The sequence below is a fragment of the Oreochromis niloticus genome, linkage group LG19 (assembly GCF_001858045.2).
Source record: "Oreochromis niloticus isolate F11D_XX linkage group LG19, O_niloticus_UMD_NMBU, whole genome shotgun sequence".
Lineage (NCBI taxonomy): Eukaryota > Metazoa > Chordata > Actinopteri > Cichliformes > Cichlidae > Oreochromis > Oreochromis niloticus.
The window spans coordinates 2839896-2864895 of record NC_031983.2 but is presented as its reverse complement, the minus strand read 5'-3'; the positions used below and the strand labels follow the sequence as shown (position 1 = coordinate 2864895).

The 25000-nt window shown below is 39.4% G+C and overlaps 1 protein-coding gene across 1 annotated transcript in view; it reads right to left on the bottom strand.

Annotated features, from left to right (window-relative positions):
* enpep (glutamyl aminopeptidase) overlaps positions 1 to 25000 on the bottom strand; it is a 51534-nt gene that overhangs the window by 12797 nt on the left and 13737 nt on the right. Inside the window, exons 6-14 of the mRNA XM_005477697.4 lie at positions 13827 to 13940; positions 13597 to 13731; positions 13263 to 13328; positions 13074 to 13139; positions 9726 to 9886; positions 2697 to 2779; positions 1375 to 1511; positions 1074 to 1129; positions 823 to 973 (exon numbers count right to left, since the gene is read on the bottom strand). Of these exons, the coding sequence (XP_005477754.1) occupies positions 823 to 973; positions 1074 to 1129; positions 1375 to 1511; positions 2697 to 2779; positions 9726 to 9886; positions 13074 to 13139; positions 13263 to 13328; positions 13597 to 13731; positions 13827 to 13940 (969 nt within the window). The remainder of the gene's footprint in view (positions 1 to 822; positions 974 to 1073; positions 1130 to 1374; positions 1512 to 2696; positions 2780 to 9725; positions 9887 to 13073; positions 13140 to 13262; positions 13329 to 13596; positions 13732 to 13826; positions 13941 to 25000) is intronic.

Sequence of the window (25000 nt, the reverse complement as noted above, 5' to 3'; positions counted from 1 at the left end):
ATGTAACTCACTAAATACATACCTAATTGGATGATCTAGACTCTTAACAAAATCTTTTCCTTCCTTCCTTCCAATTTCTTTTTATTCCTTCCAACCCCAGTGAGATCTCGTCAGAGCTTGTTAACTAAATTCTTCTCCTGCCTCCACCTTTTCAACACAAAACAAATTTTCCTCCCCAAATTAAGAGGTATCTGCTTTAAGGATGTGATGGATGTGACAATCCCAGCTAACACCAGCATCAGAAAGAAGCATACGAACACTGTCAAATGCCAAGAGCTCCCAAGAGCTGTAGGAACAACTGGAGAAGATGTGGAAGGTAAAATCCAACACAGAACACCCAAGGAGACACACACTTTGTATATATGGCATATATAAGTTAATAAGTATTTCTACCTATCTCACTGTTATAAGCATTATTTCCTGGGGACATTTTTCTAAATCCTACAGGTTGATATTATAAAGCAGAAGAGAAACTAAAACTATCTCACCTGGTGTATATGATGATAATATATCAACAAAGCATGTGAAACTTGCACATTTCATTGCAGATGGAAACTTAATGTCTTACCCAAAGCAAAAGAACATCATCTAAATAGCAGCTATAAAAACTATGCAGATAGTGGTATTAAAAGTTGGAAATGAGTTGAGACATGTATTAATATTATTTATTAATAACAGCAATAATAAACTGACAGGTTTGTGTACTCTGTCTTATTTTGTTTGTGATTTGTGTTTCTGATTACAATGATTATTTACTTTTAAATAACTGAGCACTTAAATGTGAATCATACATAGAAAGAGAAGCGTTAACATTGTGATTACCTGAAACTTTGGATAGAGTAGAGCATTGCTAGACAACATGTTCCGGACATAGGCAATGGAGGCGTCCACACGGTCCCAGACTATATACTCCGTCTCATTTGTCAGGTACTTAGTAAGGTTGAAGGCATGACCGTAATCTACAATGTCCGCTCTAAACAGTTAAATGAAAAAAGATTAGTATTCTGAATTTCCAATTAGACATGAATGTTTTGTTTATACAGATTTTTTTGAGTGTTTTGATGATATCCAACCTTGCAAGAGCAAAAACATCATCAATATAGCTTGTGCGATCAGCTGCATCAAACTCCTTGGGGGAAAGAGATTCAGAAAGAGTAACAGTGAGCCCTATGAATACTGTGGTATGTTATGTTTTCAAGAAATTAAAGTATAACATAATTCCACTGATTTAGAGTGTCTGTCTTTGTTATGGTTTGGCTCTGTCTGTTCATTTTCCAACTCCTCCATAAGAGTTTAGCAACCCAGATAAAATCTATAATATGATTGGTTGAGTGTAGAATAGATATATATTCAAGTGTGGTCTGAAAGGTTTACCAAATGGTTGGTTTGAAGCTGTTGACTAATAGCAGTCCACATGCGGTCATCATGGTTGACTCTGTAGAATCCAATATGATCATTGTTAACCTTTAGCAGCCCATCCGCTAATGGTGAGTAACCGGTGATAGTTTGCTCTGAAAATAAGTCATTATAGGAACAGTGAAAGAAATATTATGAGCAGTACTGTTCAAAAGTTTGATGTTTAAAGTTAATCGTTACTTGTCACTTCTCTGGTGGGGACAAAGCCCCTGGTTGAGAGATACTAACTAGATATATTTGGGCTCGCCTCAAAGCACAGCCCAAGCTCTGGAACCAGAGCTTGAGCCCCCAAGATGTGCCCTCAGTGGGAGGTGGCAGACTGAGATGAATTTACTTGTATCCTCTTGGTTCAATAACTGTATGTTCAGTGTTTTACCCAGTGGATAAAAGGGTTGCCTCCCTGTGCCATCAAATCAGGGAATGGGTCCCTACTGTTGTAACTATGCACCAAATAACAGTTCGGAGTACTCAGCCTTCTTGGAATTACTGGGTGGAATGGTGAACAGTGCTCCACCTGTGGACTCCATTGTTGTGTTGAGGGACTTCAACACTCACCTGGAGGCTTGTGACAGGGAGGAATGGCCTGCTTGATTTTTCAGTACTGATCCTGGATTGCCCAATTAATTCTCTTAATGCATGAGTCATGAACTCTGGGTATATATACTGAGCTCTCCCTTAGGAATATAATGAGGAGCTCAGTTATTTAAGAGGGAGTGGGAGTACAGTTTCTTCTTCTCCATATTAAAAGGCGCCAGTTGAGGTGGTTCGGGTATCTGACAAGGATGCCTCCTAGACAGGTGGAGGCATCCTTGTAGCACATGCCCAAAATGGGCATGACCTACTGGCAGGAGGCCCCAGGGCAGACCCAGGACTCGTTGGAGAGATTATTTGTTGGCGACCTTGGTAATGACTCATGTCCTCTTGGATGAACTGGAGGAGGTGGTTTCCCTGCTTTGACTGCTCTCCCTGCAAGCCAAACCTGGATAAGGGAGGGATGGAGGGATGGATGGATGGATGGATGGATGGATGGATGGATGGATGGATGGACAGTTATTACCATCCAACTGGTTGCACTTAACATTGATGTTTCTCTATGTAAGAAGGTACCAGATAAGTAAAAACTAAACTATGTACTATCAATTGCAGCATCTCAACTTTGCTTTTAGTGCACAACATTTAGAACATGACAATATATCACTGTCCTGCCTGCTGGTAGAGGATTTGCTTGTCATTATAATAAATGCTTTGTAGATGAGCACCAAAGATTAAAGCTGAAATACCTGCGGTGTTTTTGTCAAACATAAGCGACATGTTTTTGTCACTTTGAACAGAATGCCATTGGACTGGAATTGTCCACTTGTACCTGGAACAAAAATACATTTTTAATGATCAATTCACATACATTTTTTTTTACTTTTTATCTATTCTGTGACTCAACTAACATGTCCTTATTTAGTCTTTTTCATCAAGAACAAAAAATACTCTACTGCTAAATGCTGCAATAAGTCACAAGAAAGTCACTAATTTTGTCTCTCCAAGATCTCCAATCTTCTTTTTATCTCAAACATTCTTGAAGCAGTTGTAAAACAATAAACAGATCATCTGCAGCAGAATGGTTGATTTTAAAAGTTTCAGAGCTCATCACAGCACAGAAACAGCTTTAGTGAAGGTCACAAATGATCTTCTTATGGCCTCTGACAGTGGACTCATCTCTGTGCTTGTCCTGCTAGACCTCAGTGCAGCATTCGATACTGCTGACCATAATATCCTATTAGCGTGATTATGCTGTAGCATGCTGTCATTAATGTCAACAAATCAAATGGGGTTTTCTTGAATTGCACAGGTCCCATAGCAGGTCTTTCACTTTCACCCAGGTATAAACCACATCAACTCATTTCTTCAATATTTGTTCTGAGGGTAACTTTGGTAAAAGATGTCAGGGAATATTCGTCCACCTGTCAAGTTTGTGCCCAAAACAAGGCATTCACCTCCCTTTCTTCTGGACTTCTCTGACTTCTTCTAACCCAGGGGTCGGCAACCCTAGGCACGCGTGCCACCATTGGCACGCGAAGGGTTAACTGATGGCACGCACGACCATAGCTGGACTGGCCATCGGGCATACCGGGCATTTGCTCGGTGGCCCGATCATTATTATTATTATTATTTTTTGGCGGTGGATTGGCCAGACGCTGGTCGGTGTGTAAAAATAACTCAGTTGTTTGGTGGTGGCTATGGCGTAGCTTCCACAGATTCAGTAAAATTAACAAGTGGTGGAGGCCAGCAGGTGGATGAGGGAAGGGGAGGCAGGAGTCGGAGAGACCCGAGGCAGCCGCCGGTCGGAGCGTCAGGTGAACTAAACTTCAGGTAAGAAGTTATGACCTGCAGTCTATCTGGGTCAGATATAAAACAAGTTTAGGTGGAGTTTATTTTCGTTGTGCTGACTTTTTACAGTCAGTTACAATAACTCGTACTGCGTGCTAGCTAGCATGACGGAGTTTCTATACAGCTGGGCGGGTGCTATGATTTTATTGATAGTGAACTTTATTTTATTCTTAAGGTTAGTTAGTAGAGTTGCCAACCGTCCCGTACAAACGGAATCATCTGGCATTCAGAGAAATTATTACGCATTTCGTGTTGAGCTGAGAAAGAACACAGTTCGTCCCGTACTTCAGCTAGGATGGAAAAAGACACAAAGCTGGAGTTATTCTGTGTCTTTGCTGCACAGCTGCATCTTCTTCTCCCCTCTCTCTCCTGTTGCTACTTCAATCATGAAACTGATCAATGATCAGCTGATCGGCTTTTCTCTCTTGTTTGTTTATCGCTCACTTTGCGCCAGAAAGAGGAAACCAGCGGATGTCGCACTAAACAACAGCAGCACGTTTAAGCTTGGTCAGCTGTTGTTAGAATTTATTTAATATTAATTTCTAGTATCAGCTGAGGTTTTCTGGAGCCACAGCTGTAAAAGCTGCTGGTCATGATGTCGGTTTGTATATCTGGTGAGAGGGAAACATGGTCTGTAGCTGAGGCAGGTAGACCATTTTTAAGTTGGCATAGTGTGTACTGTGTGTGCATATGTCAGTGTTGATGGATGCTAATGAGATCCTCGTGAGGTGAGTGTTTTGCACCTTAACTGTGCAGGGGCGGATCTAGCAAAGTTTTGCCAGGGGGGCAGGTCTAGTCTCTATTGGTATAGTTTAGTTACCTTGTGCTTATGACTTGTATTTATATTATGTATCTCTAGGGTAATGTAGACAACTTTGGATATTTTAGCTTTCCTTAATACTCTCCTCTTGAGCCTTAGCCTTCTCTTTGTTTTAGTATTTTTCTTACTTAGTCTTGTTATTAAGTCCAGTCTGTCATAGTTTTGTCTCTGTGTTCTGTCTACAGCGTCCCCATGTTTGGTTCCCTTCATTCTCTGTGTCTCTCATGCTGTCTGTCTCTGGGTCGTGGTATTCGTTTCCAGTGTCAGCTTTGTGTTTTGAATCTGGGTCTCTTTCTGTGTTTATTGTGTTTACTGTCTTATGTTGATAGTCCTTGTCTCATGTACTTTGTGTTTAGTTTTGCTTCTCCTGTCTCGTTGTATCTAATTCGTTCCAGCTGTGTTCCCCTGCCGTCTCCATTCTCCTAATCACCTGTCTGTGTAGTTATTGTGTGAGTTCCCTTTTGTCTCTCACCGGAACGTCAGTTGACCTCCCTTCGTGTCTTTCCCAGGTTCTATTGTTCTAATTCTATAGTGTTTTCCTACTCTTGTTTTTTGTTAATGTCAGTCTTAATTCCCTTTTGCATTTTGTTTGTATTTTGAATGGTTATTAATCAGCATTAATAAACAATTCGCCCTTTGTTAAGATCCCATCTCTACACATGCATTTGGGTCCTGTTTTGCTAAACACAATCTGCGCCCCACAGATCCTGACAACTGGACCTAACTAAGACTGGAGCTGGCCCTCCGGTGTGATGTCTATTCCAACCTGTCCACCTGGAGCACCAACGGGCCTTGATATAGTGCCCGCACAATTCCCTGACATCCTCTGCCACCGACCTCTTATCTTTTGAGTCATCACTGGGGTATCAGTTGCCTTTGTTACCTTCTGTTAAGGGTGAGTGCACTGTCCCATCTGTTCAGCACCACTTATCGCAAGCTCTGGAAATCTGCTCAGGGCACCTTGCTGGGCACCGTGGAGCAGAATAAGCGGCTAGCTGGTCGGTGCTGAACAAAGAAACCTCACAACCAGCCAGGTCAGAAAGTTTGGAAGAGGGCTGCGATATTTAGTGCAGCGGTCCCCAACCTTTTTTGCACCACGGACCGGTTTAATGTCAGACAATATTTTCATGGACCAGCTTTTAAGGCAGGGCTCTAGAGTGCGACCAGTTTGGTCGCAAATGTGACCAAATTTTTCAATGGTGCGACTAAAAAAAATATTTGTTCACACCAGTGCGACCAACTGTTTGGGTGACAAAAAAAAAATCTCTGCAACTCTCTGTGTGGTCAACAACAGACACACATTATGCCCCTATCGTGGACTAAACCAATCAGAGATAGTCAGGGGCGGGACCTCTCTGATGGCTGTTGTGGAATTAAAGAAATTATTTTACTGCTACGATATAATCTACAGCATTAACATTGCATTAATAATATAACCTACAGCATTAAGATGGCATTAAGATGTTTAAACATACTGGCACCATATTAACCTTTTATTACAGGTGCGGTCATAATCATTGTATACACACATTGCATTCTGTGCTTACTAAAGAGTTGAAGCTCAGTCAATTAATTAAAGGTTGTAAGCCTCATTCGGCGCGATGTCCGGACGATCTATTGTGTAAGTGACTTGGAGCTATAGAAGGTTAAAACTGCATACACGCCTACAAAATATAATCTAGAGACAGGCCTGAGCAAAGGCCTGAATGTATTCAGCTTCTTGTTGCATTTGAGTTTGCTTAGTAACAGGTGACAGAAGATGTACCAAGAGGAGGACAAGTCCATGGGGACCTTCAGGGCCTGAAATCATCGCCATATTTGGAAGAAGATGCTAGAAAGAGGAACTTCGGTGTCTGCATTTAGCTCTTACAATTGATCATTTACTGTAAAAGATGCAAATAATGTTCTTATAACACGAGAAGGGGCGTCAACCCTGACATTATAAAAGCAATTGTTTGTGTATTTTTGGGTGAAGAAATGCGCTGATGTGATGCTGTGTACTTCCTCCCACATGTGTGTTCTTAATAAACTCTTCATCTGATTGCACTCTTCTGGGCCTCCATTGGTTTGTTTTTGTGCCACATTTTTGAATTCAGGACACCGTGGTCCAGTTGAAAGTGCAGTTGGAAGAGGGAGGTGAGTAGCTTGAATAAAGCGATATCGATTCATTAAATCCTGAATTGACTTTTAAATATAACTGTTTTGCCAGAAACGCCAGATTCTCAGATTAAAGCTCACAAAACTATTTCAACAACCACCAAACAGCAAATGAGAGCAGGCACACGGACTCCACACAAAGACGTAAACACAGAGCGGATCCGACACATCAGAATCAGCTTTGTCTTTCTCGGCTTTCTCACCCGATGAAAGACGGAAACGCTGTCGGAGCTCACCGATTCTGATGCGTCGGGTCCGCGCTGTGTTTACCTCTTTTTGCGCTATATTCTGAGCTGCAGGTTTTGTCTCTCTCCAACCAAAATTTGCCGAGCCAGCAGCAAAAGAAGCAGCAAACTACGCTTCACATTTGATCAATGTTGTCATTAATTCCCTCTGACTTTTGCTGTTTTGCTTCCACCACGATAAAAATCACACTTCATGCACAGCTCTCTCTCTCTCTCTCTTTGTGTACTTCAAGAACAGTTTCCCGTCTCAAATCTCTGTTTTCTGCATTATTCATTCGCTTATTACCCACCAGTCTACCGTTGTTTACAGCACTATCGGCCACTGTCTTTTTCTTTTCTTTTTCTTTTGACCTCGGACAAGAAAGCCTAATTTCTGCTGTTCAATACTGAAGAAATTTAAACTTTTTAAAATTATGCAAAATTGCAGAATTTTGCAGAATATTTTTAAAGTTTATCTGCTATAAAAAGCCAGACCAGAATAGGGGGTAATAAGAAAAGATGAAAAGAACGATTGATAACTTTTGTGTTAAGTTAAGGCCTGATCCATCTGAAATTCATAGCCAGTGCTCTGACACGGTGCCATCAATCTTTGAATGCTGAAAAAGCACAGTGTATCCAGAAAACACATTATATGCTGCAATAAATGCACTGCCCAAGTGTCCCCTCTCCCCACTGCCTTTCAGCAGCATGCAACAGCAAACAGGTCGTCAGAGGAGCCGAGATGATGATTAAGTTTAACATTTTCTACAATATTGACAAAGCACTTTAAGCATAAGATTGTTAGTTAATCATTTAGAAATGAATATTGTCTGTATGGACTGCAATTCCCCCCCCCCAAAAAAAGTGCACATGTAAAACTGCGGTGTAAGTGATGCGGTTGAAAAATTTGAGTGCGCCTAACTTTTGTGCCGGTGCGCCCATGGCAAAAAGTTAGTCTAGAGCCCTGCTTTAAGGTGTGGTGGATAAATACAGCAAAATAAAATGATAGGACCAAGACAAAAACTGTGGTATTTTGTAAATATAACAATAAACATGAATTCACTGTGCAACTGTGTAACTTTATTAGCAGCGTCCTCCTGAGATGCTCCAACAACACTGAGAGTAACATCCTCCTCTCTGCCCCTTAATGCTTCATCTCTGGTCGCTATGGTAACGCGTAAATATTCCTTTCAAAATAAGACACACAACTACAACACCGGAAAAGACCCAGGGAAACAGAGTTGATGATAAAAACCCTGAAAACCCTAAATTTCACACCCGAGCCTCAACTCTTGCGGCCCAGTACCAAATGACTCACGGACTGGTACCGGTCCGTAGGCCAGGGATTCAGGACCACTGATTTGGTGGACTTGGAAGGCTACATGACTGCTTATCAAAATATCAGAAGATTGTTAAAGCTGCAAAATCTGGATTTCTCTCCAGTGTAATTTCTACCAACAGTCACAAGCTCCAAGTTCTTTTTAATATTTTTAATTCTGTGAGTAACCCCTGCTCCACTGTCACTGGAAGCTTCCTTTGCACTTTGTGAAAACTTTTTGAAACATTTCATTGAAGAAATCTCAGCTTTAACGTCCCCACATTCACAGACAGTGTTAGATCTAGATCTTCTAAGTGCTCTGCTGTTTGACCCTGTGACTTTTTCTGCCTTTTCTGCCTTAAATTATGTAATCGATTACTTAAGACTCTCTAATTCCCCTCCGGATATTTTTCCTTCTCGCCTTTTCAAGGAAGCTCTTCACGTTATTGGGCCAGGATTTTATTTTTATTAAATGCTTCCTTCATTCAAACATGCTGTTGTGCACCCATTTTTTTTTAAAAAGGGAAAATCTTGATCCAAATGTTCTAACTACAGGCCAATTTCTAAACTTTCTTTTATGTCCAAAATTTTTGAAAAAGTTGTTTTTAAGCAACAAAAAATGAAAGAAGGTCCTGTACAACTTATTATAGTTTGAAGCTTTGGGGAAATTGTTGAACTTTTTGTATTACTTTTTGGGTGATGATGCTAAAAGAAATCAAAGCCATCTCTAACTGTCATGAATCACTGTGTGACTAACAGGATCAGGACCCAACATACAGTACATGACTCAGGAGATGGAATGTAAACTCAAAAAACAGTTTTAACGCTGATGTTTTCCAGAAACACAAAATACAAATAATGACAGAGCTGGAGCCAGTAACGAAGTCAGTTGGATGATAGGAAAAAACATGGCACAGTAGAGCACACAGCACTGAGGGCAAGAGGAAAACTGAGGTATAAATACACATAAGCTAATGGCTACCTTAGTAACCTGCAGATCACGAGAAACTAAAAATAACAACTAAAACTCTGAAGAATAAAATCCACAAAGAGCCAAAAAATAGATAAGACAATAGACAAAATTAAACTACAACCACCACTAAACAAACTGCAACTAAATACTAACTAGAACGAGGACAAATACTGAGACACAAATGACAAACTAAATATGTTCGAGGCCACAATGAGGGTGATAGATGTAAGGTAATATGAGGAATTTGACAAAAAAAACAAAACAAAACAAAACCCAAATGTAAGTCATTCTCAAAATGCAAACGAAACGTTCACTCAAATCCCACAAAGAACAAAGAAATGATAAAACACAAATGCTGGGTCAATGACCCAAGGACCATGACAGCAAGCATCAAGAAGGTGGTCGCTGTCATGGTAATTTTTTTCTTTCTCATACCCAAGATCTGAAGGAGGCTGGCTAGTATCAGCTTTAGGGTCCAAGAGGAAACGCTTTTGGCTCAGTCTGGCATCCGTATCTGAGACAGACAGGTCCAGCACAGGATAACCCATCTGTTTGGTCCATGTATCCATGACGTCTGCAATCGGCAACTCACCCGCCTGGGTGAAGAGAGGGTAAATTAGCTATATGCTAAGAAAAATGTAAATACTTTTCAAATACACTTGAATGCTCTTAGATTAAGATATTTATAATAAATCAATATTAATGTCTCTGTGTTAAGTAAATATCCGAGGTTGAGATGCTGGTAGTTTGGCTCAGGTCAAAACTACTGTCTGCCGCCAGTGGTAATCCTCAGCCTTCTGGTAGATGCAGTTAGTAGAAGCTATGGCATAATTTTGAAATCCTGGGTCACATTATTCTCAAGTTATTGCATTCACAAGGCATTCAGAAAACCTGACCTTTGATCTTGACCTTGAGGTTGAGGTCTATGAGAATTGAACTCATTTGGGATCTTTAGTAGATACACCTAACAGTATCAGTTTCAAAATCATGTGTCTCTTCCTTCTTGAATTATCATGTTAGCAAGATATTCAGAAAACTTGAAATCTGACCTTGACCTTGAGGTCAAGGTCCCTGAGATTTTTAGTAGATGCACTTATGAATTTCAAAATCCTTGTTCTCGAGTTATCACACAAACTTGGCTGTCCATGCTGCCCACCCAACAGGTTAACAATTATACCCCGTCAGCCATTTACTATGGAATCCCGTTTCCACCAGTTAGAAAAAAAAAAAGGATCCATAACTCAAAATTTCGAGTTATTTTCTAGAAATTTCAAGTAATTTTCTCGAAATTTCGACTTATTAACTCGAAATTTTGAGAAAAGTAACTCGAAATTTCGAGTTAGCACTGCCAATCAGTAGTCTGTGAATGATGTCATTTCCTTGTTACCCGGAACCTGAAGCCCTCAGGTACAAATGCTACAGCTAAGCTACCAGTATTACATCCATTCATGAATGCACAGATTGCTGAGTATTTTCAGCGTGGCTTCAAAAATGATGAAGTCCTTGTGTTATTAGCTGAATCACATGGCGTTACTATCAGCAAACGTACTCGCGAAAGCGCCAATTTGTTGCGATCCGGTTTTGAGTGCGCGTTACTCTGCGCCATATGCTTCCGGGTAACAAGAAAGTGACCTCATTCACGAAGATTGCTGATTGGCAGAGCCAACTTGAAATTTCGACTTATTACCTCGAAATTTTGAGAAAAGTAACTCAAAATTTCGAGTTATGTTTCTCGAAATTTCGATTTAATAAGTCAAAATTTCGAGTTAATAAGTCGAAATTTCAAGTTATGGATACTTGTTTTGGTTTTTTTAGTGGCGGAAACGGGCTTCCATAATTTACAGCTAAGGGGTATAATATATATATAATATATAATGATCTACAAAAAATACAAATTACACTATTTCATTATTTATTTAACAAAGATTAAGCCAAACTGCAGAAGCAAAGTGTGGGGGAAAAAATACTCAGTGACTGCTTACATAGGAATTCAGAGGGTAAGGAGTAACTAGCTGCTGCTAATTAAATGCAGTAGACTAACTGATCGTCAGCAAGTGTGAGCATCTTTATCAAAACTAGAGGTGGGCAAATCAATCCAAATGTCAGCAGTATAGATACCAACACTGGTATCAGTATCGGATTGATACTAACGCAACTGGAATGATACTTTGTTTCTATACTCAAAGTCCAGTATGTATCCCATTGTCTATCCATCCATACATTATCTTCTGCAATTCTACAAACACAGGTTGCCAGTCTGTGGCAAAGCTAACACAGAGAGACAGCAAATCATTCCACTCACATTCACACATGTGGGCCATTTTATAATCACTTTTATAATTTAGAGTTCTTTATAGCCTATAGCACATTTAAAAAACAGAAACTGAGCTAAAGTCCTTTAAAGGCACATTTCCATTCCAGGTCTCTAAAAAACACAGTATCAATATATAAAAAACACTGTTAACTAATTATTGTGGGTAGTTAAATTCACTCTTGTGTTGGTGTTCATTAAAATGTGTTTAGAATTTGGCAAATGTACAGTGCTTCAACTCATAAATCATGACACACTGTTTACCCCTACATAAGCTCACTTTATATGTTACAAGTATCAGTATTGGTATTGGCACTACTGCTCTCAATTTACCTGGTATCAGATCAATACGAAAATTTGCAGTATCTAATCACACTAATCAAAACGAGATTTTGGTAATGTATCTGAAGTACTTGGGCATGTATTAACATAGCGCCAATGAGGAAGATTATCATCAATGATCGAGAAGAAGCAATTGTTTTGATCCACCAGTCTGGGAAGGGTTAACGGGCCATTTCCAAACATTCTGAAGAACATCATTCTACAGTAAGAAAGATTAATCTAACTTGGAAAACATTCAGCAATGGGTGCCAACTGAAACTGCAAAATAAATAAATAAATACAATTCTGGAGTCAAATGTAACATCAGCTGTCTGACAGCAAAGCTTGGCCAAAATTGGTTGATGTAGCAGGGCAAAGATTCAGAGCACACCAATAAACCCACAATAAAAGAATCAAGGTGCTAAACTGGCGCAAGTAAAGTCCAAACCTCAACCTGACTGAAATGCTGTGGTGAGACCTTTAGAGGGCTATGCATCAATGAATGCCTGCAAATCTCAGTGAACTGAAGCAACGTTGTAAACAAAAGTGCCCAAATTCCTCCACAATGAGACACCAATGAAGTTATACCGAAAACAATTCAGTGGTTCTGTGGACTTTTGTATCATTGGGTGTAATTAATTTTTAACACAGGACTTCTGCAGTTTGGCTTCATTTCTGTTACATAAATAATGACTGCGTTGTTTTGTAGTTTCATGACTATAACTCCACCATCTGGTGGAGGCTATAGCTACTTTGACAGGTATGACACAGTCCAATGCTTCACCTCCACTAACTGGAGTCACTGAACTAAACCTTTCTGTCATGTTTGTACACTGTTGGTGCCTTTTAGAGTATTAAATGGAACAAGAAGTAATGTTTGCTGTATTGTTCAGTGTTTGTGTTTAAGAGGTTTGTGCTGCTTCAAAATGAGCAATAGAATGAGTCCATCTTAAATATAAAGTCTGTGGTTTTAACAGTCCAGCAGCTCGATGTTTTTAGGGATTTCAGTTGCTTGAAGAAATTTCCTGAAATGTTAATATGATTAAGAAAATAACCCTAAATATTTCCTTTTTCTTTTAGCAATTGTGTATTTTTCTTAGTCTTAACACTAGCACAGACTGAAGGGCAAGGCTACTTAGGTCCAAACATACACTGGCAAGAGATGCCCAGAAGTCGCTCGTTTTGGCATTCTTGAAGTAGAAGTCTTTCAAATATTTCTGTTGAAAGAGGAAAAGACTTGATTACTCAGCTGCTGGGAGATTTGAAATTATAATTAATGTTAATCAAAAGAGCAACATCAATTTTTTAAATAGTAAAAGAGCTGTGAGTCTATGACTTACTCGACAACCATCTCTGAACTTGTCTCTGCCCATCCAGTCCTCCAGCATCCTGAGAATGGATGCTCCCTGGAAAAAAGTTGAACAATTTTCATTACAAGGTAAATGGACTGATATCCATAGAGCAATTTTAATGTACTGTTGACAACTCACAGGACTTTTATAGTGCAATCTACATCCACCCATTCAAATATAATATCCAGTATTTATTCTGTTCATCTTAAGTGCTTAATCTTTCACACAAAGTCACAAGTGATACATGTTGGATCTTGTTTGCATGTAGTGTAACAGTATGGTTAACTTTTACTGTCTGAGGGCTTACAGAGAGATCTCATACCTTGCTGTATGAGATGGCATCAAACACAGAGGTGATTTCAGCTGGGGTTGACACATCTACAATGATCGGATGAGAGGACAGCAGAGCGTCATCCACCATGACAGGAAGCACATCACTGATGATCATGATGTCTCGCTGTAAGACCACAGCAACACAGGTACTGAGAACTTCCAGGTGACTGGCACTAATAGCTCGGTGGATCTTTAATGTGCATTTAAAGCAGAACTCACCATGCCCCAGGTTGGTTCCGCTAATTCCACACCGATGTACTCAAAGAAGCTGGCAAAGCCCTCATTGAGCCACAGGTCATCCCACCAATCCATAGTTACAATATTCCCAAACCACTGAAAAAAATACAACTGACATGAGTCCACACAAGATAAGAAATTTGCAAGTGCAATGATTTAAAAAATTCAAATAAAATAAGATATATATGTAATCTAAACTAAGGCATAAAAACATGTAGCTTTATTCTGTGTTTCTGTCAGGCTTTCTGACATTAACAGGAGACAAAAAGACCTCCCACAGCTTTCTGAAGTCTTGTCTTCATGTAAAGTTTTTGTGGTGCTGAAAACAAGACGTTATGATGGTGCAGATGTTTCTTACTATTAATAATAATTCAGTGTCCAACCTAACAACCCTCAGGTCGGTGGCTCAGTTTTACATGTACACTTTATTGATTTGTGAAAAAGCTTTTATTAATGCAATTTAAATAACACAACATTTTAAATTATTTAACTTCCAATCTGAAAAATGTTACAAAGCCTTGAAATACATATGGTCTAGCACACACCACGCACCCCTTTAGACTCCTCCCTGTTTGCTGCAGGTATCGCTTCCATGTAAAATATGACAGCTGCCATCAGCCTGCAGCAAACTATATCATTTAAACATGTATCAGACTAAGTTAAGAGTTCATATTTATTTTAATACTTCTGGAGGCTTACTGCAGACGCTTCTCTGTGTAAACGAAATGACAGGCAGTGGATGGGGCATTTACAATGTTCGCTTTTCTTCGCTTCAGAGTTTTTTGATAAGCTGCTTTGATGAAGGACTCACAATTTTTTCACAGTGAATGGTTTAATGGTGATTAGAGGAACAACGCTGCTGTTTTGAACTCTAGAAACAATTATTCTTTCACTCAACCTGAGCTCACCATATCGGTGACGGCTCCGCCTCTTTGCTCGTGGCGGTGTGTAAACAGACTCCGGCTCCACGTTAAACTGTGCCAGCAACGTCGTCACTGCTGTCATTTTTTGTTTTGTTTAAACTGGAGGCTTTATGGTCTAAATGTAGTCAGACTTTCACACGCTGCTCCTAATTATGTTTTAATTGTGTGGATGCTGATTAAGCATCCACACTATTGAGATCCTGTTTCTCTTTGTTGTGTGGATGCCTCAAAGGCATCCACACTATTGAGTTCCTGTTTGTCTTTATTCTTTAAACTTTATTCTTCTAGTTGCTCCGTATTTCGCCGTTTAACTACTCCCTCAGTTTTCAGCCGATTTTCTCCGTTCAAACTCTAAATTGTTCTGCTCTATCTGCTAATGACTGCTATGACTTTTGGTGTTTATTACTATTATACTTTTTAAAATATTACACTTTTTTCCATTTTTTTGTCCCATTGAAATGAATGGAAAACTTCCACAATTCTGCTAAAACTTGCTTGTTTTTGAAACTTAACTACTTCCTCATACTTTCACCTAGAAACTCCATTCAAACTTTAAAATGTTCTCAAATTATTGGGCTATTACTGTATGATTCAGCTTTTTCAGATCTTCTACCGTTTTAATCTTATCCCTCTTTAAGTTTTCAGTTGTAAAATTGTGATTTTTCAGAAAATACATGCGTTGCTATCGTTGCTATGCAATTAACTCAGAGTGAGCACTGGTCCGTTCTGAATTTTCTCTTCATGTCTGAACAACTTCTTGCTACTCGCTCAATTTCCACTCAACCCCCACAAATTATACATCAAAACGTAGGTATTTTTGCTGGCTTTCAGAAATTGTTGTGGGAGTTACAGATTTTTTGCAAATCTCCTCAGAGCAACACAAAGTCTGAAAACTCTCCATAGAAAGTCAATGGAGAGTTCAAAATCAGCGCTGGATTTCTCTAATGAGAGGCATTTTCAAATTGTCATGTCTCCTTAACGAAACAAAGTTGAGACATGAGGCTTGTGCCAATATATCTTCAGACACTCCTGATGCTCACAATTCAAGAATTTTTATCTCACCTATTACCGTTTGGCCATGAATTACATTTGTTTGAGGGTAGGAAATTTGTCCCTCGCTCAGATTTCTTCAGATTTCAAACTCTGGAAATGAGGCACTTTTTTCTCTCGTCATATCTTTTTGATGGATTTCCACAGAGACCTGAAAATTTCCATGACTGTTCACCAAAGCCTGCTGTATTTTACGGTGAAAGAATGATATCAATGCTCCATATAGATTTAGAGTTACAAAACGTTGTTTGAGGCAAGTCAAGGCAGTTTTTGCTTCGCCTCTACTCAGTTATGGTGCATTACAAGTCAAATATCTTCAATAATTCATATTTTAATGATAAATTGTCAACACTTGAAGATTTCCCCATCTCTTCTGAACAAAACGGTGTAAGAATGACCGTTCTAGCCCCTACGGTTAGGAAATTATGGCCATTTGTTTGAGGGGAATCCTCACTATGAGAAATAGACTCCAAAAATCCTGTCTCTCTCTGTGCTGCATGTGTGTAAAAACACACACGCAGCACACACCTGTTTTGGCGGGAAAAAGTACACAACCTCTCTGATTGGTAGATTCAAATTGAGCAGTCCAGGCTGCTTGACTTACCTAGAAACTTACAAGAAAAACTAATAACAGCCCCTGTTCACTTGCTTCTCTCTCCCTGTGTGTGTGTGTGTGTGTGTGTGTGTGTGAGAGAGAGAGAGAGAGAGAGTGACAGAAAGAGAGAGAGAGAGAGAGTGACAGAAAGAGAGAGAGAGAGAGAGAGAGAGAGAGAGAGTGAGAAAGCCTTTTTATGGGATGATCTCATTGTAAGATTCAAATTCAATATATTTAGACTGGTTGACTGAATTGGATCTTGTGTGTGTCTCTCTCTGTGCATGTGTGTTTTCATATGTGTCCATATTTGTGATTGTGTGGTTGTTATATTTTTTTTGCCGATTTTTTTTCATTGAACAAGTATATTTGAGGGACCTTTAGCATGTTCATCATTTTTTCAGCTGTCCATTTTGCTTTTCCAATTTTTCTATTTAAGTTTTTACTATTGTGCTAAATCATAGCATTTCTGCTGCTTTTTAGTACTTCTGCTAAATCATACCATTTCTGCTATTTTATAAGATTTGTGCTAAATATAGTATTTCTGCTAAAACATAGTATTTCTACCAAATATATTATTTCTGATTAATTATAGTTTTTCTACCAAATCATAGTACGTTATTTCTGCTTTTGATAGGATTTGTGCTTAATATAGTATTTCTGCTTAATTATAGTATTTCTGCCATTTTATAGTATTTGTGCTAAAACATAGTATTTCTACTAAATGTAGTATTTATGCTTAATCATAGTATTTCTATATATTTCTGCCAGGTCCCCAGGGAGTCAATCCTCTGTGAGGACTGTAATATTCAAATTTACATATCAGCGCCTTCATGGCTTCCCAACCAGCCAATCACATCTGAGGGCTGGGACATTAAAATTTGCATATTGGTGCCTTCATGGCTTCTAAGCCAACCAATCATCTATGTCATATATCTCTAATAATTCATATTTTTATTTTAAATAGTCAACACTTAATGATTCCCCCATCTCTTCTGAACAAAACGGTCTAAGAATGACCGTTCTAGCCCCTACGGTTAGGAAATTATGGCCATTTGTTTGAAGGGAATCCTCATTATGAGAAATAGACCGCAAAAAGCCGGTCTCTCTCTGTGCTTCGTGTGTGTAAAATGCTTCACTTGGTGGACCTGTTTTGGCGGGAAACCAGCATCCTCTCTGACTGGTGGATTCAAATTGATCAGGTCCAGGCTGTTTGACTGACCTAGAAACATACAGGAAACACTGTATGTACAGCCCCTGTTTGTTCACTTGCTGCTACTGCTGGTGTGTGTGTGTGTGTGTGAGAGAGAGAGAGAGAGAGAGAGAGAGACCCAGTTTTGGCAGCATCTCATTGTAGGATTCAAATTGAATATATTCAGACTGGTCGACTGGCATCGATCCTGTGTGTGTGTGTGTGTGTGTGTGTGTGTGTGTGTGTCTGTGCATGTCTGTTTACATATGTGTCCATATTTGTAATTGTGTGTATCTGCTTGCTCTTCTTTCTTGTTTTTTTTTTTCTGCCAATTTTTCACAGTTGAACAACAAGTAGTGTCATGGTCCCCGCACCTCGCCAGCTGACATCATGTCAGGCGCTATGTTTTGCTTTGTTTATTCTCCTCTCTCGCCTCTGCTCTCTCTTTCTCTCTCGTCCTCTCCCACTCTCTCTTTCTCCTGCCGGGGCGGAGCTCAGTATGCGCTCCCACCCCTGGCCCACGCACCTGGGGATAATCAGCACACCAGCCGCTGATTACGAGTCCTACTTAAGATGGTGGATCTGCTCTACTCGTCGCTGGATCGTTGAGCCATCAGCGTCAGTCGTCCTGCTCTCTGCAAGTTGTGTTCGTGAGTACGCCTGCACCTGGAGACTAACTGTTTCTCTGTCTGTGTATAGATTTCCTCCGGACCCGTTCCCTGTGCACTGTGACTAAGCGTGAGCAAGAGTGGTAGTGGGAAGAAGAGGAGTTGTTTGTGTTCGCGAGAGCTGTGTGGAAATCTTCCCTCCCTGGACTCCTGCCCCTTTCACTCCCGGACCCTGGAACCCCGACCCCTTTTCCCCAGACACCGTTGTGTATATATATTTCACTGTGGAGGACACTGTAAATAAATTCACTTTTGGTTTGAAGGAACTTGTGGTCTGCGCCTGAGTCTGCTTCGCTAGCCCTGACAAGTAGTTTTGTAACCTAATCATGTTGAGCTTCCAAGCCAACCAATCATCTATGTCATATATCTCTAATAATTCATATTTTTATTTTAAATTGTCAACACTTAAGGATTCCCCCATCTCTTCTGAACAAAACATTCTAAGAATGACAGTTGTAGCCCCTACAGTTAGGAAATTATGGCCATTTGCTTGAGGGGAATCCTCAATATGAGAAATAGACTGCAAAAATCCTGTTTCTCTGTGCTGCGTGTGTAAAAGCCTGCACTTGGTGCACCAGTTTTGGCGGGAAAAAGCACGCAGCCTCTCTGATTGGTGGATTCAAACTGAGAAGCTCACAGCTGTTTGACTGACCTAGAAACATGCTGTTAACAGCCCCTGTTCACTTGGTACTGCTGCTGTGTGTGTGTGTGTGTGTGTGTGTGTGTGTGTGTGTGTGTGTGTGTGAGAGAGAGAGAGAGAGAGAAAGAGAGAGAGAGAGAAAGACCCTTTTAAGGGCAGCATCTCATTGTTGGTTAAAAATACATATTCCGACTGGTTGACTGGCATAGACCCTGTGTGTGTCTCTCTCTCTGTACATTTGTGTATCCATATTTGATTTTGTGTGTATCTGTTGGCTGTTCTTTCTTGTTTTTGTTTTTCTAAATTTATTTTTATTTCTTTTTTTTCACAGGTGAACAACAATTACATTTGAGGCAACTTAACTGTTCCGGTTTTTTTTCCGCTTGTCATTTTACTTTTCCAATATTTTCACTTAAGTTATTACTATTCTGCTCAATCATAGTATTTGTTCTAAATCATTGTTATTAAGGTATATTGTAGTATTTCTGCTAAATAGTAAGTAAGTAAGTAAGTAAGTGAAGTTTATTTATATAGCACCTTTCACAGACATATGTCACAAAGTGCTTTACAAGGTAAAAACATAATACAGTCATAAAATACACCATAAAAAGCCTGGTCTAATTAAAAGCTTTTTGAAATAAAAATGTCTTTAGCTGCTTTTTAAAGGTCTCCACTGAGTCCAAACCCCGTAGAAATGGGGGAAGTGCATTCCACAATCTGGGTGCAACAGCTTGGAAGGATCGGTCCCCTCGGGTTTTAAAACGAGTGTGGGGGACCACTAAAAGGTTTTGGTTTGCTGACCTCAGGTTACGAGTTGAGGTATGTGTATGAATCAGACAAGTAAACAGGCTGTTACAGTAGTCAAGTCTTGTAGAGATAAAAGCATGTATTATCATCTCGAGTTCACTTGTTGACACGATGGATCTAAGTTTAGAAATGTTCCTCAAGTGAAAAAAGCAGGTTCTTACTGTCTGATTTAAATGTCCCTCCAAAGAAAAAGCTTCATCAAAAATAACACCCAGGTTTCTAAGGTTATGTTTCTGTGAGGAACCTAACTCACCCAGTCGCCGTTTAATATCAGGTATTGCACTGCCTGGTGCAATAATCAAAGTCTCTGTTTTGGCCGGGTTTAGCTGTAAGCAATTATTGTTCAACCATTGTTTAATGTTGGTTAATGTTGGTTAAATCATAGTATTTCTACTATATTATATTTTTCTTTCTAAATATAGCATTTCTGCTATATAATGGTATTTCTGCTATGTTATAATATTTGTGCTAAACCAGAGTATTTGTGCTGAAACATAGTATTTCTGCTAAACGATAGTATTTCTGCCAAATTATAGTATTTGTGCTAAAACATAGTATTTATTTAAAATTACAATATTCATAGTACATCACAGTGTCTCTGGTAAATCACAGTATTTCTGCTATGTTGTACTATTTTTCTAAATCATACTATTTCTGTAATGTTTAAGTATTTTGGGCTAAATATATTCTTTCTGTTATCTACTATTTGTCCTAAATTCTTGTATTTTTGAGAAGTTATCATGTTTCTGGTTAGTTACAATAATATAATAATATAAGTTCTGCTATGTTATTGTATTTCTGCCAAGTATTATGTTTCTTCTAAGATATTGGAGTTCTGCTAAGTAATTAAATTTTAGCAAAGTTCCTTTGCTTCTGCAAAGTTTTTACAATTTCTGCAACTTTTCAGCTTTTTCAGCTAGTTTTACCAGACAGTTTCAGCTTTAAAGCATCCACACAGCATTTTCGCAGGAAATGCAAATTTTTCTAGTTGCAGGTCTGTTTTAAGTCGCAAATGTGGGTAAGGCACTTGCGTTGACGCTGTTTAACGCAAGAGCGAGCAATATAACCATATGGTAAACGAAGCATCAAAGCAAAGAATTTGTAAATGGTAAATGGACTGATTCTTATATAGCGCTTTTCTACTCTCCCGGAGTACTCAAAGCGCTCTATACAACATGCCTCATTCACCCACTCACACCCACTCGTACAAGCACTTCTAAACACAGTGCAAACTAACCTGCATTCACACACATTCGTACTCCGATGAACGCATCGGAGGGCAATTTGGGGTTAATATCTTGCCCAAGGATACTTGACATGCAGATCGGGGAAGCCAAGAATCGAACCACCGACCTTCCGATCAGTAGCTGATCTGCTCTACCACCTGAGCCACAGCCAGGTGGAGGATTTTTTGGAATCTGCTTATTCGAATTACTCGATGAATCGTTGCAGCCCTAAACCTATGGCACACAGAGCAAATGTCAACAACTAAGCGAGAGGGGCTGTTATTGTGTGTGTATATGGATGATAGCAAACACTGAAATACATTTCTTGCACGCAGAAATGAATTTTGTTCGCTCAAATTAAACTTTTCTTCACTCAAAATAATTTTCTCTTTAAAATGCAACATTTGCCCTTGCAAATTTTTTAATGTGCACTCAGAATAGAGGCACAAAAATAACACCATATAAACCTAATACAGACCTGTAAATAACAAATAGTGCACAGTTGTCTTCAGTATTCCAACACAGCAGTGCACTACCCTGTAAAAGCTTTATTGTTCAAAAGAAGAGGGTTTTGTAAACAACTTAACTGAAACTGAAAAACGCATTCATTCCTGTCAATTTCATCAGTTAGTAAAATGTTGTGTTCAAACATCTTATCATCCATCACTGTAAACTAGCTGATATGTTGCAATGAATGGTGTACATCATCAAATTACACCTCTGGACTCTCAAATGAGTTTTTGTGCTTGCAACTGCTGAATTATTCTATGCCTAGAAATATATACTCCCAGTTATTAAATGAAACTGGTTTTTAAAATGCTAGTCCTCTGTATGTGACCTACTGAAGTGGCCTGAACTAACCAAAGAACAAGTCACAATCAAAGTAAACAAGTAAAAATGGACAACAGACTGGCACTTTTGTACTTTACTTAAGTTCTTTATACTACATGCCTCATTCAGCCATTCATAAAAACACTTTTTTCTATCCTTTATATTTAACATTTCCATTCTAATGAATGCATCGGAAAGCAACTCAGGGTTCCTTATCTTGCCCAAGGATCAGATTGAAGCAGCCAGGGACTGAACAACCTTCCAATGCAAAGGAGCTGCTCTACCTCCTGAGCTACAGCAGCCCCAAAGCTTACAGAAACTGGCATTCCCAGTTTTCTCTCATCCAAGAAAACTCGGTTCAAGCAAGAGTGGCTCCATGATGGAGCTACTGTTTTATGCTTGTTCCTCTTAGCCGCATAAAATTTAAATTAAGATGAATGACTACTGATGTTTAATACTGATGTTATAGAACTCTACCAAAAACCCCAAAACTCTACCATAACAGTCTAAAAATTCAAACAATGTTTACCATAGCAGAAGAAAAAGACACATGATCCACTCTGTTATTAACCATAAAATGAAATCCCCACTGAGCGGTATTGAGAATAGAAATATTTTACTGCTATTATTTGCTGCTATTTTTATAATCATCATTACCATTTCATGTTAATAGTGATGTTGCATTCAGATGCATTCAGATGTTCAAATATATGGGTATTATATTAGTCTTTATTACAAGTCCAAGAAGAACCACTTCAAACTGTGGAGTTGAATCTATAATTTTAAATGTTTTTCAATGCTCCTATATAATAATCTTAAATGTTTCTGTGTAGACTGCAGCGACAGGAAGTACATGTTTTTGAAGTTACATGCTTTTGCAGAAGTGAAACTGAAAGCAGAGTGAGTGCAAGTTAAGAGCAGGGTGTTATTATGTATGTATCGTTGATTAAGCGCTGATTAAGCCTTAAGTAGTTGTGTTAGATTGAAACAGTTGTTTTATATATTTTACATATAAGTCAAGATCATTACACACAGGATGGCCTTAGCCTGGTTGCCTAAGTTGAGGTCAACTAAGGTTCAGAAAGCAGATGCAAACTCTGCACGCACAGACAGACGAGACATACACACATACAGACACATATAGTGAGAGAGGTCACCACACGTACGCAGTACACAGCACGCACACGCCCCCGCACGTGCACGCACACACAGATAGACTCATTTAGTAGGTAAGAGTTTATAACTGCAAAGTTTGGGTGCGTACGTGGTAGTCTGTTCCAGGAAGTACACCTGATGGTCCAGAAGATAAGCCTGGGCAGGATGGAGACAGGAAGCACCTGCCGTCGACCCGAAGAAGATGTTTGTTTTAGACTATGTTAAAAGTCATTGTGGTTTTGGGGTGACGTATGCTTTGTTTGAGTCTACCTAGTAACAGGAAGACTGCCAACCCTATAAAACCTTTGTCTAATTATTGTAAGTTCAGTTCGACGCTGAAATCTGCACAGCGTTCGGACTCACACATGTGTTCATTAAAATGCCGTCTAATTGCACACCGGACCGGATCTGTGGTTATTTATGGATTCCTCCTCAACATTTTTGAACCCTAACATTTGGGGGCTTCGTCCGGTGAGAGGGGAATTTTAAGAGATCCGGGGTCCGTGGTGATTAGACGGGCAGATACGAGTCAGTGGTGGAAAGTGAGTGACAAGCCGTCTTATACAAAGGTAAGGCACATACCTGTTGAATTTTCCAAAATGTGCTAGATTGGATATGACAAAATTGAAGTCTACTCACTGAAAATTACTGGTGAATGTCTGTTTTGAGTTTGGTTAAAATCTTATGAGAATTGAAATTGAAATAAGGTAATAAAGTACAGTACTGAGAAAGTTAAAAGCGGTTGGAGCCGCTGAGAGAATTAAAAGCGGTTGGAGCCGCTGAGAGAATTAAAGCAGTTGGAGCTGCTAATTTAGTGTGATAGGGAATTTGGTTATTTTGTGGGTTGGAGCCCCTATGTCCACAAGGATAGGTCTGCCTGATTCTTACTCCTGTGTGGGAGTGTAGATTGTTGGTTCAAATTACTCTAAATCTTTGTAGAACGACAGCGGCGTCTGTTAAGAAGCGCATTTTCTCGGAGGTAACGCTCCCTCCTGGATAAAGACGTTTGTCCTTGACCTAGCGGCGACTATGGGATAGTACGGCACGACAAGCCGGGAAGAACTGGGGAACCTTCAAAATTGCTAGGGGTTGGAGCCTCTATTTTGCGCTTTTTTGGCTACCTGTAAATTAAGTTAGGGCTAGAAATGTGGACGGAACGGTTGGAGCTGGTCCGGTGAATTGGTCGCAAAAAAGTCAGGGACTTTATCGGTTGGAGCCGTTATGGTAAATTTATCGAAATTTGTAGGAGCTAAGAGGCCTAAATCTGTGCAGTTGTAATTAATAAGACGTCTGTAATATAAAATATGAGATCTATGAGTAAGATCAGTCTCTGTGTCAGCAATGCACAGCCGGATGTGCACTGATGGTGTGTGTAAATGCAAATGAGGAGCGGTGACGCGCAGAGAGGGTGGTTTCAGTTTCGAGAGTATTGAGCTTTATGACTATTGTTTGCCGATATTGCTAAATGCCTGTAATTAAGAGGCTGGTTTTGCTTATTACGAGAGTATAAATACAGTTTGAATATATTAGTGTGGATGTATAGTAATTGACTGAATTTTGATAGATGTATATATCTTGAGCCATAAATGCTGGTGTGTTTTATTTTTTCAGTTATGTGTGTGTGGTGAGAAGCTGTGAGGATGATGAGAGGTTTCAGTTTCTTTTTCTTTTCTTTTGACTTGCTCTTTCTGATTATGGAAGGCATGTCCAAAATACGCATAGGAAAGTGTATTTGGAGTGATTTTAACCGTGTGAATGCTGTCAGTATTTGATTTGAGTGACTCTGCGTGATTTGTCTGAGTGAGAGAAAAGGCAGGGTGTGTGAGACGATTCATGGCGTCTGAAAGAGGTTAGAACGTTTAAAAAGTGTGTATGAAATAAAGGAGTGTGAAATATATTTCTTTTGTGATGTAAAGTAGGATGTTTTAAAGTTTGAAAGTGCTTTAATTCAAGAAACGCATGAGTGATGTTATGAGAGGTTGAGTTTATTTTTCTGATTGAAAACACATAAGTGTATACGCTACAAACTGACCTAAAGAGGGGTGATGTGTGTGGAGAAGTGTTAGTTGTCC